The 17,512-nt window shown below is 38.2% G+C and overlaps 1 protein-coding gene across 2 annotated transcripts; it reads left to right on the top strand.

The window, feature by feature from the left end:
- Nucleotides 1-5,985: 5,985 nt before the first annotated feature.
- On the top strand, nt 5,986-16,449 carry LOC147331911 (LIM/homeobox protein Lhx8-like). Of its 2 annotated transcripts, none has more exons than XM_086288244.1 (8): nt 5,986-6,313; nt 7,663-7,821; nt 8,800-8,921; nt 10,169-10,389; nt 11,044-11,144; nt 11,610-11,705; nt 13,176-13,356; nt 15,684-16,449. In XM_086288244.1, exons 1-8 carry the CDS (start codon nt 6,281-6,283, stop codon nt 15,758-15,760), a joined length of 990 nt encoding a protein of 329 aa, XP_086144370.1. In that variant the 5' UTR covers nt 5,986-6,280; the 3' UTR covers nt 15,761-16,449. The 2 variants fall into 2 exon arrangements, with proteins under 2 accessions (XP_086144370.1, XP_086144369.1); XM_086288243.1 differs by lacking the exon at nt 5,986-6,313 and adding an exon at nt 7,038-7,381 and having other exon boundaries at nt 15,684-16,448.
- Nucleotides 16,450-17,512: the final 1,063 nt, after the last annotated feature.

Below are 17,512 nucleotides of genomic sequence, written 5' to 3'. Positions count from 1 at the left end.
CTAGCGGGCCGTCGTTATTACCGTGTTTTTTGGAAAATACGGCACACTTAAAATCAATCCTTTGATTTTTCTGAAAATCGACAGTGCCCCTTATAATCCAATGGGCCTTATGTATGAACTCTGGTTGTGCTTACTGACCTCGAAACGATTTTATGTACACGGCGCTCAAAAATCTGTCAAATGTTTTAGTACGACTTTGCTAAGCTACGAACCCGCACCGCTTGATGGATTGTCGGAGCATTACAGCTATCGTAGGCAGCCTCGCGGAGTGATACAAACTGTGCCTCAACATAATAGTGCCGTATTGTGTGTGTATAAGCTCTTTTTAAGTTTTGTGGATATTATACATGGTTATGCTGAGGACATGTCGGCCAATTTCCACTGGAAATGCCTTTTGGTTAAACTGTCAGCGAGGAATTTGCATTTGCACTGTTAAATTTTTATATAACTTTAATGCACATAAAAAACAGCTGCTTGTTTAAGTGAAAATACATTGATGGGGGGTTTTTTTGCACTAATAAAGTTGTGGAGTTGTAAAGTATTTTGTCTAGTGTCAATTATATCGTCACTTATATCGTTATCGCAAATTTTCAAATGTATATCGTGATAAATATTTTTGGTCATATCGCCCTGCTCTAGCTGGCAGTCTGTATTATTAAATTGCTTTATCCTATCATGTTTTTTGTTATCATTTTGCATATTATTTCCTTTATGGTCTTTTTGATTTTACACTGAACAAGTTGGGGGTTCCTCTTGCATGTTTTTAGACCTAGTACCTCACTTCTAAATGAAATCTGAGTGTTTGGCCCTCTTGTGTTCACTCAAGTCTGGTTCCAAAAGTGAACCTATCCACCAGGATGTTTGAAAGCATGTTTACATTCTAGTAGATATGGAAAAACAACTTCCTAACAACCTTAACGTGTGAGAATTGTTTTTATATCATTGATCTCAGTGCTAGAGTTAGTGGTGTGGCTGATTTAATTATCAGGTTTTCCTGAAATAATGCAACCTGCTGTCCACTAAACTTATTGACTGTGATTCTCCCGTCAGTGCCGGTTGGAGCATTTTTAGTGGAATTACCTGGAAAATAAAAAATCTGGCTTGATATGTGGAGCAGACATTTCAGACATTTGGTCCAAAAGTAAAAAAAGTGGACTTGAGACATTTGGAGAAACTTGTATAGTGATGTTCACACTAAATGACAAGCAAAGTTTCACCACCCATTACTGATTTGAATACAGTCATGTTGGAAACCCATGAATATGCAGCTCAGCAGCCAACAGAACAAGGAGGTTGTAGTAGTGTATTTGTTTTAACTTATGATGAATCCTATTATTCTGCTCACTTCTCTCTAACCCCCACCTGGAGAGCTACGCAAATTTTTCACCCAAGTTGAAAAGGTTTGACACGCACAAATTTGTGTCATACTAATAAGCCATATAATAATCACGTGTCACAAAAACTTTGCATTTGGTGAACATACCAAGAACCTTGTGCTCTGAACGTTAGGTAGCTGTTGTGTGGCTTCAAAACTATCACATCACTTGTTAATTTCATACTGTTAATGTATGTCAGCGACCTTACCCCCATGCTTACTGTTTTTCATGGAAACATGACAAAACATCGATGTTTGTGGGGAAGAGAAGCGTAGACATACGGACACATTTTGCATTTGATGTCAAGGAAAATAAGAGGCTTTGTAAACACTACATATTTAAGTAAACTGAATTAACTTTAGATTTAGTCAACAATAATCTTGTGATACTAAATCAACTAAAACTTAAAGAATTTAAAAACCAACGTCAGCCATTACCCTAAACTAAACTAAAATGTTCAAAACCTCTCAACGCATCAAAATGAGAGCATATTTCTCCCGTTCTATCGCTGCATTCTCTATAGGCTCTCTGTTAAATCCAGAATTGAATTTAAAATCCTTCTCAATGCATACTAGGTCTGGAATAATTGTGCCCCATCTTATCTTAAAGACCTAATATTATCATATTGATCAAATAAAGCACTTCACTCTCAGACTGCGGCCTTACTTGTTGTTCCTAGAATATTTAAAAGTTGAATGGGAGGCAGAGCCTTCAGTTTTCAGGCTGTCTGTGGAATCAGACAGCTTTTCCTTAGGTTTCCTTCTGTTAAAAGGGAGTCTTTCCTTTCCACCATCTCCAAGTGCTTGCTCATATGGGGTCATCTGATTGTTGGCGTTCTGGAAGCATTATTGAAGGGTCTTTATCTTAAAATATAAAGCGCCTTGAGGCAACTGTTGCCACTCTCTGTCACACACACACACACACACACACACACACACACACACACACACACACATTCTCATTTTTATATCTTAGTGAGGTTATGTAATTGACATAATGCTTATCCTAACCATCAAAAATGAAGGATTAACCCTAGCCCTTAGCCTAAACCATAACCTAACTGTAACCCTGACACTAAAACCACATTTTGACTTTCAAAAATGCCTTCAAACTCACGAGGACAGGCACTTTTGTCCTCAAAGTGACCTTTGGTCCCCACAAGTATAGTAAAATTCCAGTTTTTGGTCCCCACAAAGATTTCTAAAGAGGTACACACACACACATATATATCCACGCACACACAAAGTGCTGCCCTTCCTAATTGTAACCGTTTGTAGTGTTTCCGGTGTACAGAATGAAAGGACCACCGTCTTCCAGTCATGTTCTTCCATCCATACCTGTCACAACACTTCCTGCCAGGGGTCAGATAACCTATGGAAACCTAGCAGTTGGCGAGGAAGGTGGTCTCCTCTCTCAACCACACGTTCAGTGAGCAGCCATGATGCACGCAGTCCCAACCGATCTTTCAGCAGCAACTCTCTGACATTCAGCTAAATCATCTCAGATAAACTTGCACACAAACACACAAAGATGTACAGAGACACACCCGTACTGAGAAAACTTCCAAGCAGCGAGATAAGCCATAGCATGTCACGTGCAAATTAAAAGCAAAAGCTGCCTTAAACCAAAAATAACTGTGTGTTTTTATGATGCTGGGATGTTTATGACCAAAGAGGGAAACCAAGCCCATTGACAAACACTGCCACTGCTCACGAACTCTGACTTAATGACAGTAAACTTGCCACTGTGTAGGGGAGGGGGACAGGGCACTGGGCTTCTGTTCCTGCACAGAGGCCAGTAGTTATTAGAATATTTTACAGTGACATTAAGACAAATAAAACATTTGCTTGCATAGTGTTGATGCAGTTTTGCAGTAAATCATAGTATGTATGAGTATAAATGTTTGAGAACATCTCACATGTCCTCAACTGGAAGAATCAGAATAAGAATCAGAAAGGGTTTTATTGCCAAATGTTGAGCAGGTTTACAACATTAGGAAATTGCTGCAGTGCTTCAGTGCAAACATACTGTCATAAATTACGCTTAAATAGACATGAAAAAATAAAAATAAGAATAAGAATTAAAGTGCTACGTAGAAAGATATATACATGAGTGCAGGTGGTGATCAGTGCCAGACATGGAATGATGCAGTGAACACAGCGTAGGGTCATGTGTTAGTGGTGGGAACAGTCATACGGAAGCTTCATTGACATGAGATTAATGCATATTGCTGCAAATAAAATAAATAAAGCCTGAAGAAAGCTGTAGTAGGTGCAGGGGGTAACTCTTTTGCAAAAACAGTGTTTTCTGTTTAAGAATGATAGCCATTCATGGCTTTGACTTAGCATGGAACACACTGTAGTTTTACTAAATGTTCATTAGCCTGAGCTAATTTTGGCAGAACATTTAAAGTGGATATTTAAAGTGAAAGGAAAGAAAAGCAAGATCAAACTAATTGTGCTACAAAGATTTTATTAGAGTTACCACACGCTGACTGTCCGACTATAAATTTTCAAATTTAATGTCAGATGTCATGCAAATGCAAACAGGGCAGTTTTGGTTTGTTTTTTGGAGGAGCTGAACCATTCAGTTCCATTCAGATTTGTAGAGAAGAAGTAAGTAAGGGTTTGCATGTCTGTAATCAGCATCACTGGGAGATAAACATCCTCTTACATCAGCTTCAGTGTGTGTGTTTAAGAGAGAGAGATGAGTTACAGTAGAGTTATGTTTTGGGTCTCTACATTGGGTGCTGACAGGGAGGTTAGGCCATTTTTCAAGAGTTTGTCCAATTACAATTACTCCTAGACACAAAAAGACAGGAACTTTATTAGATTTAACCTTTTACAACATTATCTGTCATTTTGGTGTACTCTGAAGTTATAATGATATGATGATAAGTTCCATCCATCCATCCAGCAAGAGGCAGGGTACAGCCTGGAGAGGTCAGTCTGTCAAAGGGCTAACACAGTCACACTCACATTCACACCTATGGGCAATTTAGAATCACCAATTAGCTCTGCCTCCCATTCAACTTTTTGGTTGTTTTTGGAATGTGTGAGGAAGCCAGACCACCTGGATGGAACCCACTCAGACACGGGGAGAGCATGCAAAGTCCACACAGAAAGGGCCCAGTCACATGGTGGATTTGAACCTTCTTGCCGAGAGACAAGAGTGCTAACCACTGCACAAATGTTACTCGCCATTCCTCCAGTAGGGCAAGAAAATATCAGAAATGCCTGTTTCACTGAAAAAGTTATTATGTTCATTTTAATGATAGTATCATCTTATGACAAAGATACAATACTCCGTCTGTTAGACAGTTTAACAAGTTTATGTTCCTAGAAAGTGCTGACAAAGACCGTTCCATTTAATATGTTCGTACATTCTTATAGCTATTTCAGAAAAGGTCCAGATGACATCCATTAATAACTGAATGTTTTGTGGTGCTGCTACTTTCATATTTCACATTACAGTTTTTAAAAGCAGACTTTTCTGTTCAGGGTTAAGCACACATCAAGCCATTAAATTCCACGTCAAAGATACAGTTTTAGAAGTCTGAGTGGGCTGCGGTATTGGGTTGCATATGCAGATAAGACCCGAAGGAATTCTTGACCTGCCTCTTGATTCTCCATTCAGAAAGTGCCCTCTGAGAATGTTTTCATTCATGCTTTTTCGACCCCAATTTCTGGTCAGCCTTCATCTTTACTTAATGTCTCATAAGGTAATCGTCAAAGAATGGATGTGTGTATGTGGGGGGCACATCTCTTTTTTAAAGGGGACAATAAAAGGTACATGAAAAGTCATGAAAGTGTTGTGATAGTATTGCAATAAATAGCTTAACTTTCAATATTTATTTGTAGTTATAAATATAGACACACTGTATTTCAATGCTGCACAGCAAAAGAACAGCAGGGTCACTTAATTGAATTGATTAAAACTGTTGTTCTAATGTACTGTGAGCAGTTTCGAAGGATTAAATCAACAACTTTAGCAGCTGCTCAGATGGTGTGGATGTCTAAATAAATATAATTCAGCGCCCAAACACAACCTGTGATGTTTTCTTTAGGTCCCTAATGACAAGGAAGGAAAAGATGAAGAGTGGTGATAAAGTCCGGCTGGGCTTAACTGAACCTATAAGTGTCTCTCACAAGAAAAGATTTATGAAGGTTCATTTTTTAAGAAGATTTTCTCAAAGTGTTGCAGTATGTTTTTTTCCAGGTTATGAGAAATAAACTAAATGATATAAACCGAAATCTTGTGATTCCATATAAAATCCTGGGTTAGATGTTTTCGACTGAAAAGCTGTCTGCTGTAAATTCCCTTTCTACACTGTCAGCGTGCAAATATTAACATTTTTCCCAAGTACAATATTGTAAAGTCGTTTTCGAGTAAATAACTGTATATTACATTGCGTCATGGGAATTTTCCAAATCAAATTCGTTTTACTGGACCTATATTTTAAGCAAAAATGGGGGGGAATGTCTTTTTGGCTCATTTCTTTGTAATTTCTTTGTAATTTCAGTCAACAATTTGTAATTTTTCACTGACTGATATTGATATCTAAAGTTTTGAGGCCTTAAAGCTCACGATTCATCAATATCAATATAAGTATTTTTGTTCTTAATTTAACACTAACGATTTAAACCAATCTACCCGAAATGGAGTTCTTGCTACAGCGGGCGGTCTCAGACTAACGCAGTGGGAGGTGCGCCGGTCTTTCTCTGTCGGGTTTTTTCTTTTTTCTTTTTTTTTTTTTTTTGCAACAAGTGGTAAGAAGAGAAACAAACCTCTGACCGTCACAATAAAGCAGGCGAGTCGGCAGAAGCGCGGTGGACTAATAAAACAAGGAGGGTAAAACAGCGAACCGCTGCTGCTGTGAACATCTGGCTGAACGGGGATGCTTCATGAAAATGTTTAACTGTGTGTCCAACAGCGTGGTGAGTACAAATCTATCATTAAGTCACATTCTGTAAGTTAATCACAGGTAAAACAAACTTCGTACGAGCTTATAGTTATTTATTATTTTCATCATCATCATTATTATTATTATTATTATTATTATTATTATTATTATTATTATTATGTTTATTTCGGAAAATTAGTTACATAATATTTTCAAACAGACTCGTTACATTTCAGCTGCCCTGTATCCCAGTGCTCATTTACAACGAACAATTGACGAATGTGGGCCAGCGACCTAAATTAGCTTAGTGAACTTTTAAGATACCCCAAATATAATGCAATATTTGAAGTTAGAGGGTTCAGCGAACTTTTTGTTTTCGATAAAGTCAGGTACAGGCTTCTAAAAAAGTGACACATTTTCTTCAATTTGCATAAGTTCCGCATCACAGTACATAAATAAAATAAAATAAAATAAAACAAAATATAAATATTTATTCATGCAGACGTTAGCAATATAAATACAAAATAAAGACGGGCACCTCCACGTTTCATATTTTCGTAGCCTACGCCATGTAGCTACACTTTCAAAAATGTAATAGAAAGGGGGGGAAGCCTGATTTGTGACCTGACTCTGGAAGACTGTAGCCAAGTGCAGACTGTAGCGTGACAAGCATACAGTGGTCTTTAGCCTGTGCACGTGCGTTACTAAACACACAATTAGTCAGAATTAAATTCAGCTGTGCGCGAGGCCGCTCTACATGCGGTCCCACGAGCTGCTAATTGAACATATACGTCCTCTTTTCCCCACAATGCTAATAGAATATTTTAAGTCATGTGTGGGCTTCCGTAATAAAAATAATATTTAGCTCGACACCATGACTGGACCCATGTCTACTTAAATAAAATAAATGCACACTCATACCTATAGAAAGCGAAGGCTAATCTCGATGGTTGTCATATGAGGACGACATAACTTTTACTAGGTGCCAGTCAGGCTAGTGCGTTACTCCAGACTTATGGCTGACACCATGTCAGAAGAAGAAACGCCATCGACGGAGGTTGTTTTCACTCAGCTACAACAAGGACATATTTATAGCGACACAGTAGGTGTTTCACTTCCAAATTAACTGCGTTTTCTTTTTCCCGTGGGGATAACAGCTTGAGACAGACACAGAAATTGCAAGGAGCACGCGTGAGTGTACGCATTTGAGTAGCAAATGTACATAAAACAAACGCAATTAATTTTTTAATTGACTTATGCTCCTAAATTTCGTGACACATTTGAGGACATTTTTAAAAGTGTAAAGTTATTTTTTTGCTGTCCCTTTTTAATCATTTTGATTTGTATTTATTTTTTTACTCTGGGGACTGTTATTTCTAATAGGGCTCCTCTGGTCCCGATGATATTTTTGATGAGGACTCTTACTCTCCGTCCTCCCTCTCCTCGTCCTCTTCGTCTGCGGTCCCCACCGAGGTCTGTGTGCAGGGGAAACCGGTGTGCACCTCCTGCGGTCTGGAGATAGTGGACAGATACCTCCTGAAGGTCAAACTAACATACTGTGTCTGGCCAAAATGTCACTGACAACACTTCCAAACTAGGCCAGTTTTAATACAAAGCAGTCCAGTTATCATTCTAAGAAAAGGGGGAAAAGTAGTTCAGATATTTTCAGCACTTGTCAGCTTTCTTTTAATAGAGTTGTACAGCAAAGTTGCCTCTCTTTATAGCTAAATGTGGATTTGATTGTCCTACAAGAGGAATTAAATCATTTTGAGGGTTTATTAATTTTGAAAACTGATATAAATATATGAGCTAGCCTAAGCAGAACAAGTATTTCTGCAATTTTACACAGCACATTAATGCTTTGTACTAATCTTCACCCTCAGAAAATAAAGTATTTCATTTTGCCCGTAGGTTTATGATTGCCTTGTCATTGGGGTCACAGTTCTTAAGGTACAGCTGTTGAACCCTTGGCATGGGGTCCTCTTTGTGCTTTAGAGGGCAATGCTGATACATTGACTTTTTTTTTTTTATTTTATTTTTATATTTGTGTTTGTAAAATTAAGATGCATAAATCTCATTGTATCTGTACTGTCCTTTAAAGTACTCCAAGGAATTCTATTAACACTAACTTCTAACACTAGGAACATAATTATTCTGCTTTAAAAAAAAAAAAAAAAAAAACTTTGTAGAAAATTAATTAAAGAAAAATAAATAAATAAAATGTTTTAAACACTTCTGTGTCTATAAGGACAGAATGGATGAGTGTGCAGTCAAAATTCATTTGGCTCATTAAAGCTTTTCTGTCTCTGGATGTACATTTGGTATTATTTTGGAATTGGAATCACACCACAAAAGGCTTATTAATTATCAAATGAGAACAATAATATCTCATTGCATTCAGAAAAATAAAAGCATTACCAATAATTCCAGGAGCCTCTATGGTCTTTAGTAATGATGATAGAATATACTTTGGAAGGGTATTTAAATAATTCTAAACTCTGTCAAAATTTGAAATCCTAGGTCAATAATCTGTGCTGGCACGTGCGCTGCCTCTCATGCAGTGTGTGTAAGACTTCACTGGGCCGACACGTGAGCTGTTACATCAGAGACAAAGAGGTTTTCTGCAAACTCGACTACTTCAGGTACATCACACACGCACACCACCTGTGTCCTATATGCAGTTAGTTCTATTCTAAATGTGAATTTTATAAAAATGTCAGACTGTGGGAATCTGGGACTCAAGAATAGTTTAACATTATCGGTATATGATTTTTTTTTTCCTGTCAAGCAGTGAAAGGACACACAGGTTTGCTATTCAAAATGTAGTAATAATAATAATAATGGATTGCATTTATATAGCGCTTTTTGGGGCCCTCAAAGCGCTTTACAATTACAAAAATGTAGCTTTCACTTCACCCCAAAAGATCATAAAGATTTTATCCAAAACATGAAGGAATGGAAAATGAGCTTAAACAAAACAATTTGGCTAGAAGAACAAGAACACTATAACAAACTGACCTAACCAGATGCTTATCCTAACAGAGGAAACCATTCCGAATGCAAAGAGGTGGGGACTATGCCCCCAGGTAATTTTTTAATATAATTTAATGTAAGATTTTGTTGCATATATGATATTCATATTTTTATAGTACACATCTAGTCTTTAAGTAATGATATCAAAGAGCAGAAAACTATCTGATCTGTGTGTTACGTGCATGAATTAATTTTAGTCAGAATCGACTGACTGGTGAAAATATTTAACACCTCGCAATTGGGCTGCCTTTTGCTTTCAGTTGTTTAGAAACTTCCTGTCATTTCCATCCTGTTTAAATTTTGACTAATAGTTAATATTTGGCAGAGGGAGACTATTCCAACTGACTAAAACATGACTCTTAAGGAAGTCCGAATAACGTATGACACATCAACTTCTCTTGTTAGGGGATAAGAAGGGCAAGCTGCTGCAGCTTATCCCCAAATGCATCACTGCAGAAGAATATGTTTGTTTCAAATGGATTGTCTGGTTATATTCATCATACCTGCGATCAGGTACACATGCACTTTGATCTCAGATGATGATTGATATCAGCCCTCATGCAGGGTCAGGGCCGGGCTGGTACACATACTGGGGCGTGTAGGCAATGTAGGTACAGTGAACTGACAGGAAAGGCTAAAAATGTCAATGGATTATGCCTTAGACATTATAATCGGTAACAAAATCTTGTTTGGGTGAGGGTTTTTGTTTTCTTTTTTGTTTTTATTTTAAGTACAGGAAAAAATGTAAATGACTTTTTTTTTAAATGGGGTATCAAGGATGGACTGAAAACCTGAAGAAAGTCTTTCATAGATAAATACAGATTTTTTTTTTTTAATTTTTTTCCCTCTGTTCCAGGCGATATGGGACTCGCTGTGCCCGTTGTGGGCGTAACATCCATTCTAGTGACTGGGTGCGTCGGGCGAGAGGTAGCACCTTCCACCTGGCTTGTTTCTCCTGCACCTCGTGTAAACGCCAGCTTTCTACAGGGGAAGAATGCGGACTTCTGGAGAATCGAATCTTCTGCCGGCCACACTATGATATTATGATGGAGAATCTCAAACGAGCCAAGGAAAACAGTGAGTGTATGGATGGACAAGGGTCCGATCTGAATTACAGCAAACAGTAAAATGATTGTGAAATGAATATTACACCCCCCCCCCCCCCCCCCAAAAAAAAAAAAAAAAAAAAAATTCAACTTTGAATTTTAAAGTTAAGTAAAAGACGAGCAAATGTCATGTACAGACCACATGCTCATCTTACTGAGGTATGTCATTTCTGCTGCCATGTAAACTATTTTTTGGAAGTCTTTCCAAAAAAACCTATGGTTAGAATACTCCAGACATTACAGTTCAATGCCATACTTGCTTGCATTGGCATTTTAGTTTCACTCAAACATCAAATACTTGAATAAATGTCTCAAGGATAGAAATGAAAATATTATAAGTTCTTAGTAACACCCACTTTGAAAATATATCTGTACTGCTAACACGAATGCTTCTGCCTGTCACAATATCACACCGAACCTTAAACTCTGCAGAGAGACAGCTGAATCCTCCTGTTACCACTCTGTCACACATACTGAAGAATATAGCCTGACCCTGTACAAAAAGACACCTTTCTAACACATGGGTCTTCTAGATGGAACTCGTGTTCCGGTGATGTCCGCAGGGCATCTGACCTGAAATGGGACCAGTCATTTAAAATGTCCTTTAATCCTGTTTTTCTTAAAGAACAACCAAAAAATGAAGAGATGGCAGACAAAGATGACCTTAGCATTTTGCCCAAGCCAGCTAAGAGGGCCAGGACCAGCTTCACTGTGGACCAGTTACAGGTGTTGTCCACTTTTTTTTTCTTCTTTTTTTCCTGCGTGCTAACTCCTGCATTGCCATTAGACCATTTACACTTAAAAGTGTCACAACAAGTACAACCACTAGCATGGATGACTAAAATAATAGCACTTTGTCTTTTTTCATGTCTACATTTTTAATATCCAGTGAATACTTTGTTCTTCTGTGAGAGAACCCTGTTAAGTTACTGTTTTAATATTAAAGTGATGGCTGTGTATGATTGTATGGTGACTAGTGAATGTTACTGGGGCTCTGTTTGCTGAGTGTGTTCAGAGGAAAGAACAATATAAGCCAGATATTTGTTCAGCTTATTTTGACGTTTTTCTGCCCTCTAGTGGCATTTGAACACCATAGCACTCTGCTACCATGGTCTGTTAAAATAACAGTGAAACCCATCTTAGATTTCAGTGATGTAAACATTTACTCATCTGTCATCTCCACTTGTTTAGGTGATGCAGACCCAGTTTGCTAAAGATAACAACCCAGATGCACAGACGCTGCAGAAGCTGGCAGAGAGAACTGGACTCAGCCGCAGGGTTATTCAGGTAAAACAGACCTGAATGACAATACTAAACGACTGCAGGGAGGTCCTGCAATAACGTGTCACAGGATTAAGTGAGCAAATTTAGCAGTCCCTTTGAAATAATGCATGCTTAGTTGGTTGGAGTGAACAAATTTTGGGTCATAATTAAACTCTGTGGGTGGCAATTTTTGTAAGAATTTTAAAGTTCGCAGTAACTGTCAGATTTCTTCATAACTGGTCATAACATAGGTAGGGCTGCCACAAACGATTATTTTGATAGTCGACTAGTCACCGATTATTTTTGCGATTAGTCGACTAATCAGATCATCATCCATTGGATGTAAAACGTACAGTTTATTGCACCAGCAGCATCTGCTCTTATATAACTATCATTAGCTTACAGCTTTAGGTGTTTAAGGTCTGTGCTAACTAAAAATAAAGACAAGATGATAGTTTATTAAATTTTAATGACATTTGCAGATTGTTTCGGTGAAGTTTAATAAACTCCTTGCTATCTAAAATATAACAGGACACCGGAGTAAATTCTCGAGCATCTCACACTTCTGATAATCAGCTGTCTGCTTGACGTTTATTCAGCTGTGTAAAAATTATAACTTTGATCTCAGCCAAACCGATTTACTCAGGAACAAATAAAATACTGAAAAAAGCCAAACAATAAAATTTTTAAGTTATCTAAGTGACAGCCGGGAGTCCGGTGTTCTCACGGCTCTAGTTAGCCTTGCCCCCGGTTAGCTATCGAGCTAGCGGGTAACAGACGTCTCCGAAAACGTCGGAGCGCTTTTGAAAATATGTGGTGTCTTGATAAACTGAGCAGATATTTGAGGTTTACACAGCTACATTCTCGCCTGAAAATATGTTAAACGTTTATTTTGTGACCCAGAAAGAATAATAAGAGTAATTTTAAAACTAACTAGCTGCCGCCATTGTTGGAAACTGAGCTGGGCTGCGCTATGAATTCTGGGACACAGCTTCTTCTTCTTCTTCTTCGGGGTTTAACGGCAGCTGACATCCTTGTAGATGCAGTGCTGCCATCTTCTGTTTCAGTCCGTTATTACACTCTTAAATCCTACTACTTATTCCTGCGTCTTTTGGGATCTTACAAAGCTTTAAACGACGCGTCGACTATTAAATCAGTCGTCGACGATTTTGATAGTCGACGTAATCGTGACTAGTCGACTAATCGTAGCAGCCCTAAACATAGGTGTAACTTTTGGTGTATTGCTTTGCGCTAATTGTTGGATTAATGTAAACAGTTAGAATCTGGAGCTAAATCCAGAATTTAAAATGCCAGCAAGCAACATAATGAACTTGCAAAGTTCATTTTCCCTCAAGTTGAGAATAGTGAGAAATCCAGGGTATTTGCACAGTTGATGTCTAGACATTTTTCTGTGTGAAGAAAAACAATCCCCTGCGCTTTCAAGGGAAACCATCACTCCAAGACCAGCGATTAATCCAGGCTTCTTTCATACAGGTTTGGTTTCAGAACTGCCGAGCTCGTCAAAAGAAGCACATTAACCCAAATCCTGCCCAGTCAACAATGATGACATCACTTGCTCCTGGTCAGCTGTCTCCACCGTTGATGGATGATCTCCAGTATACCACCTATATTTCTCCAGATGCACCTCTCCTCACCACACTGACCTATATGGATGGTAAGCAGTGTTGTGAGGGTTACCTTTAAAATGTATTCCACTACAGATGACAGAATAAATGCCCCAAAATGTATTTTGTAATGTATTCCGTTACGTTACTCAATGAGAGTAACATATTCTCAATACTTTGGATTACTTAATATATTCTCATGCTTTTTACAACTACATGAATGTACTATTGCTGTGTGATTTATTACTTTTACTGCCATACCAATACCAACTAGATTTTAAATCTTAATATAAAATGAGTAACAGTAGGTTGACATTAGGTAAGGCTGCACTTTTTGCAGCGATCTCATATAGAAAACTATTCCACACTTGTAAAACAGGTTCGCGGCTCTGAGCTGTAAAGGCGTAAAACCGTAAAGGGAACTCTGGCTAATATGTCGGGTTCGTGTCGGGCTCGTAGCTGAAAACTAGCTTTACTTTGGTTGAAAGGCTGCTCCAACGGAACTTATTGTTTCGGAGGAAAACACGAACACAGTGTACAGTTGAGTCTTAATAGCTTACTTACAACTGGGCTCGTCAGGCACTCTTCTTGGCTGCAGTGGTTATTATTATATTTACATGCTTCCAGCTCCGCTTTCTGCTCCGTGACAGCTCGTACTTTTTTCTTTTTCGCCCTCCCTCGCTCACAGACACATAACGGGTATGGCAGTCCATTCTCCCTGCAGCACGGACTACACTGCCCATGAGGCTACATTCTTTAAGGCGATGCCTGTAACACGCTGCCTAATGCTTTCATATTAAATCATTTTTGTGAATAATTTCTTAAAAAAACATTTCTTCTCGTCATTATGCGGTCCGCAAGTAGAGGTGACATGAGCCGCGAGATTGAGACACGGACATTAGAGCTTCTTAATCCGCGTTTTGTTTGGGTGTCCACCGGCATGGAAAACTAAAAATAGAGAGGGCATAGCCTAACATATGAAACAGGAAAGTATCGCCGTGTAATCCATTCATTTGAACAAAGTAACTGTATTCTGAACAGAGATGGGCAGTACTGTAATCCGATCACTTTTTTCAAGTAACGAGTAAAGTAACAGGTTTGCTATTGCAAAAACGGTAATTAGATTACCGTTACTTTCCCGTAGGAACGCTGCGTTACTAAAACCGTGAATTTTTTTTTTTTTTTTTTTTTTTTTTTGGCGAGAATGTCTCATGACAGTGACATAAGCAAGTGCTACGTTCGTGACAACAGCTGTCTGCAGATCAACAATGGATAATATATCGAGTGCGGGAGAGCGTATGAGCGTGCAGCGTTTAAAGCGTGGAAGTACTGACCTTTAAGTTTGATTCCATAAAAAGTGACAAAAACATTAGCGTCCGCTGTGCGTGGGAAGAAAACTTCTTTTTACAGCGAAAAAAACCCCTAAACTTCCAAGCAAGCACCGAGTGCGCTACGACGTAATGGGAAACACAGAGAAACTCGCGGATTCTTCCACTGACTGCTGCGGCACACCTGCACCAGGGTAACCCTCCGCCTGCTCCACTCCTGCTTTACAGGTGAAAATAGAGCAAAAGGACCACGAGTCTTTGATTTTATTTACTTTCTGCTGTGTTTTACTTGCATCTATTTGAAAGAGTGAGTGTAAACACAAAAAAATATATATTTTATGTGCTGGAATGTGCAGAAAATAGGTTTATATATTAAACAAATTTCTTCCAGTCAGAGAATGTTGCATATAATTACATTTTTGCTTGATGCATAAAGTTAAAAGATTAAAACTAATAAAACAAGTTAAAAAAAAAGAGACTTTTCCATTTGATTACATTTTGTATGATGGATTATGCAGAAAAAGTAGAATTGGGCTGAAAGATCTATCGCTTTATCACCTATTCAGGTTGTAAATCGTTTTTAAAAAGTAACTAAGTAATTAATTACTTTTGAAAATAAGTAATCAGTAAAGTAACGGGATTACTTTTTTGGGGAAGTAATCAGTAATTAGTTACTGATTACTTTTTCAAGTAACTTGACCAACACTGATTCTGAATACCACCTTCTTAAACAGCAACTGTAACAGAATACAGTTACGTATTTAAAATACAAAATATGAGTAATGGCGGTACATGTATTGCGTTACTCCCCAACACTGATGGTAATACGGTCATTGCTATGCTGATCAGTCTTTGAATCTACCAATACGCAGGAAACTCAGAGCTAAGGTAATCTCTGCATCACTTGCTGATAGTTTGGAGGAATCCCATTTTCAGTACTGGGAATCAGTTATTGTTGTTAAAATCAAAGTCTGAGATCTTGTCAGAAACCATGCTTATTTACCGACATCTATGATCATTGAATAACTTTGAGTTTGTTACTTCCACAGTCCAAACTCCAGACCCACTTCTGCTGCAGCCACACATGTCCCATTCACTGACACAACTGCCAGTCAGCCATGCCTAAGCTTCAACCTGCTGCCTGAAAAATAAAGCCACTGGTTCCTTCATGGTTGGATGATGAGCAAATAATAGAGAGTGAGAGGAGTTGGTTTAAAATGAATTCGTAAGGACTGGATGGGTTAAATTCATTGTCCAGCATATGAAGAGTACTGAATTTACACTGCTGCCTAATGTAAGCAGACACTTCATCAGCTCAAGTTACTGCATTAATTTCATGAAATGAAATGGATGAGAATTAATGTGAAAACTGATGTCTGTAAGATGAGACTTTTGTTAATGTGTTAAATTTAATTTATTTGAAGGATTTGATGAGATAAGGCACTTTGTTTGAAAATGATGTAAAATTGCTTGTTTGCTTTTTTTTTTTTTTTTTTTTTTTTTTTTTTTTTTGAGTGATGTTTTTGTTAAGGTTAAAGAACTGGGGATGGGATTTAAAATGCTTTTTGCCCTGTCTTATGACTACTAGAAAAGTCAGGATTGAGTTACACTACTAACAGTCTTTTTTTTGTTGTTGTTGCAAAGATAAACATGTAGAATACATGTTTTGTATATTAAAAAGCAAATGTAAACAAAATGTCAGTATTCTCCAGCTGACACTGAAAGTATTATTGACTACAATTAAATGAACACTTGTTGCTCAGTAGTGATATTCTTAAAAAAAGTAATACAGTAAATGTGTTTAATAAATGAATGCTAGATTCTAATAGAATTCGTATGAACTACACACTGAGTGAGTGTATACATATCCAATACCACAAATATACAAAAAGCCAATCAAAAGTCTACACTGCACTCTTGTAGGATATAGAAACTATGATTTGATAATTTGAGTGATGGGTGTTGGAACAAAGTTGTTTTTATACCGTGGTATTCTTTGGGAGTATGCGCTTTTACAAAGAAGAACGAATATGAAACTATATAAAGGGTGTGTGTTGTAAAGCAGCTAACTGCTGTAACTGATATACCAGGGATATTCAAAAACCCCTTAATGGACTACACACACACGTATATATTAGGAATGCAACGATACTCGTATCGATATTGAACCGTTCGATACAGTGCTTTCGGTTCGGTACGCATATGTATCGAACAATACAAAATGTTTAATTTATTTGATCAACTTTCCTTCTGACGATGCTGTCTGTGTTGAGCGCTCAGTGGATCAGCGCTCGACTGTCGAGCGCTGATCCACTGAGCGCTCAACGATACGAGTATCGTTGCATTCCTAATATATATGTATATACACCCCAGGACTGCGCTCTTCTGGACAGAGATCTCCGATGTTGTTCCTGGGATCTGCTGGAGCCACTCGCCTAGCTTGGGAGTCATCGCACCTAGTGCTCCGATTACCACGGGGACCACCGTTACCTTCACCCTCCACATCCTCTCGAGCAGGGCCGTGCAGAGAGGTTTAAAGGGGCGGGTGCTCAAAGTTAAAAAGGGGCACATTGAACCAGGCTGAATAACAACAACACACATTCATCAAGAATCTAATATGGGCAACAAGGCAAAGCAAACTTAGCCGATGTTTTACCTGATGGGTACAATGTTGCTGTTGAGGGGTTTCTGCTGCTCCTGCTGCTGATAGTGCTGGAGGGCAGGGCTGTGTTGATCTGAGACTGTTAACATTAAAAAGTCCATAGGAGGGATGGTAGCTGATTAAACAAGTGTCATGAGATAATAACAAAATGCAAAGATTGGTGACAGCGCTTGGAACCATAAGGCAACAAAAAACTGTGAGAAATAATTTAGGCTC

This window comes from Aulonocara sp. 'chitande type north' Nkhata Bay, linkage group LG4 (genome assembly GCF_057382095.1).
Source record: "Aulonocara sp. 'chitande type north' Nkhata Bay isolate Kocher_YH1m ecotype deep benthic linkage group LG4, A_spYH_male_GT1.1, whole genome shotgun sequence".
Taxonomy (NCBI): Eukaryota; Metazoa; Chordata; class Actinopteri; order Cichliformes; family Cichlidae; genus Aulonocara; species Aulonocara sp. 'chitande type north' Nkhata Bay.
The sequence above is the reverse complement of the archived record's forward strand: the minus strand, read 5'-3'. Positions and strand labels throughout refer to the sequence as shown.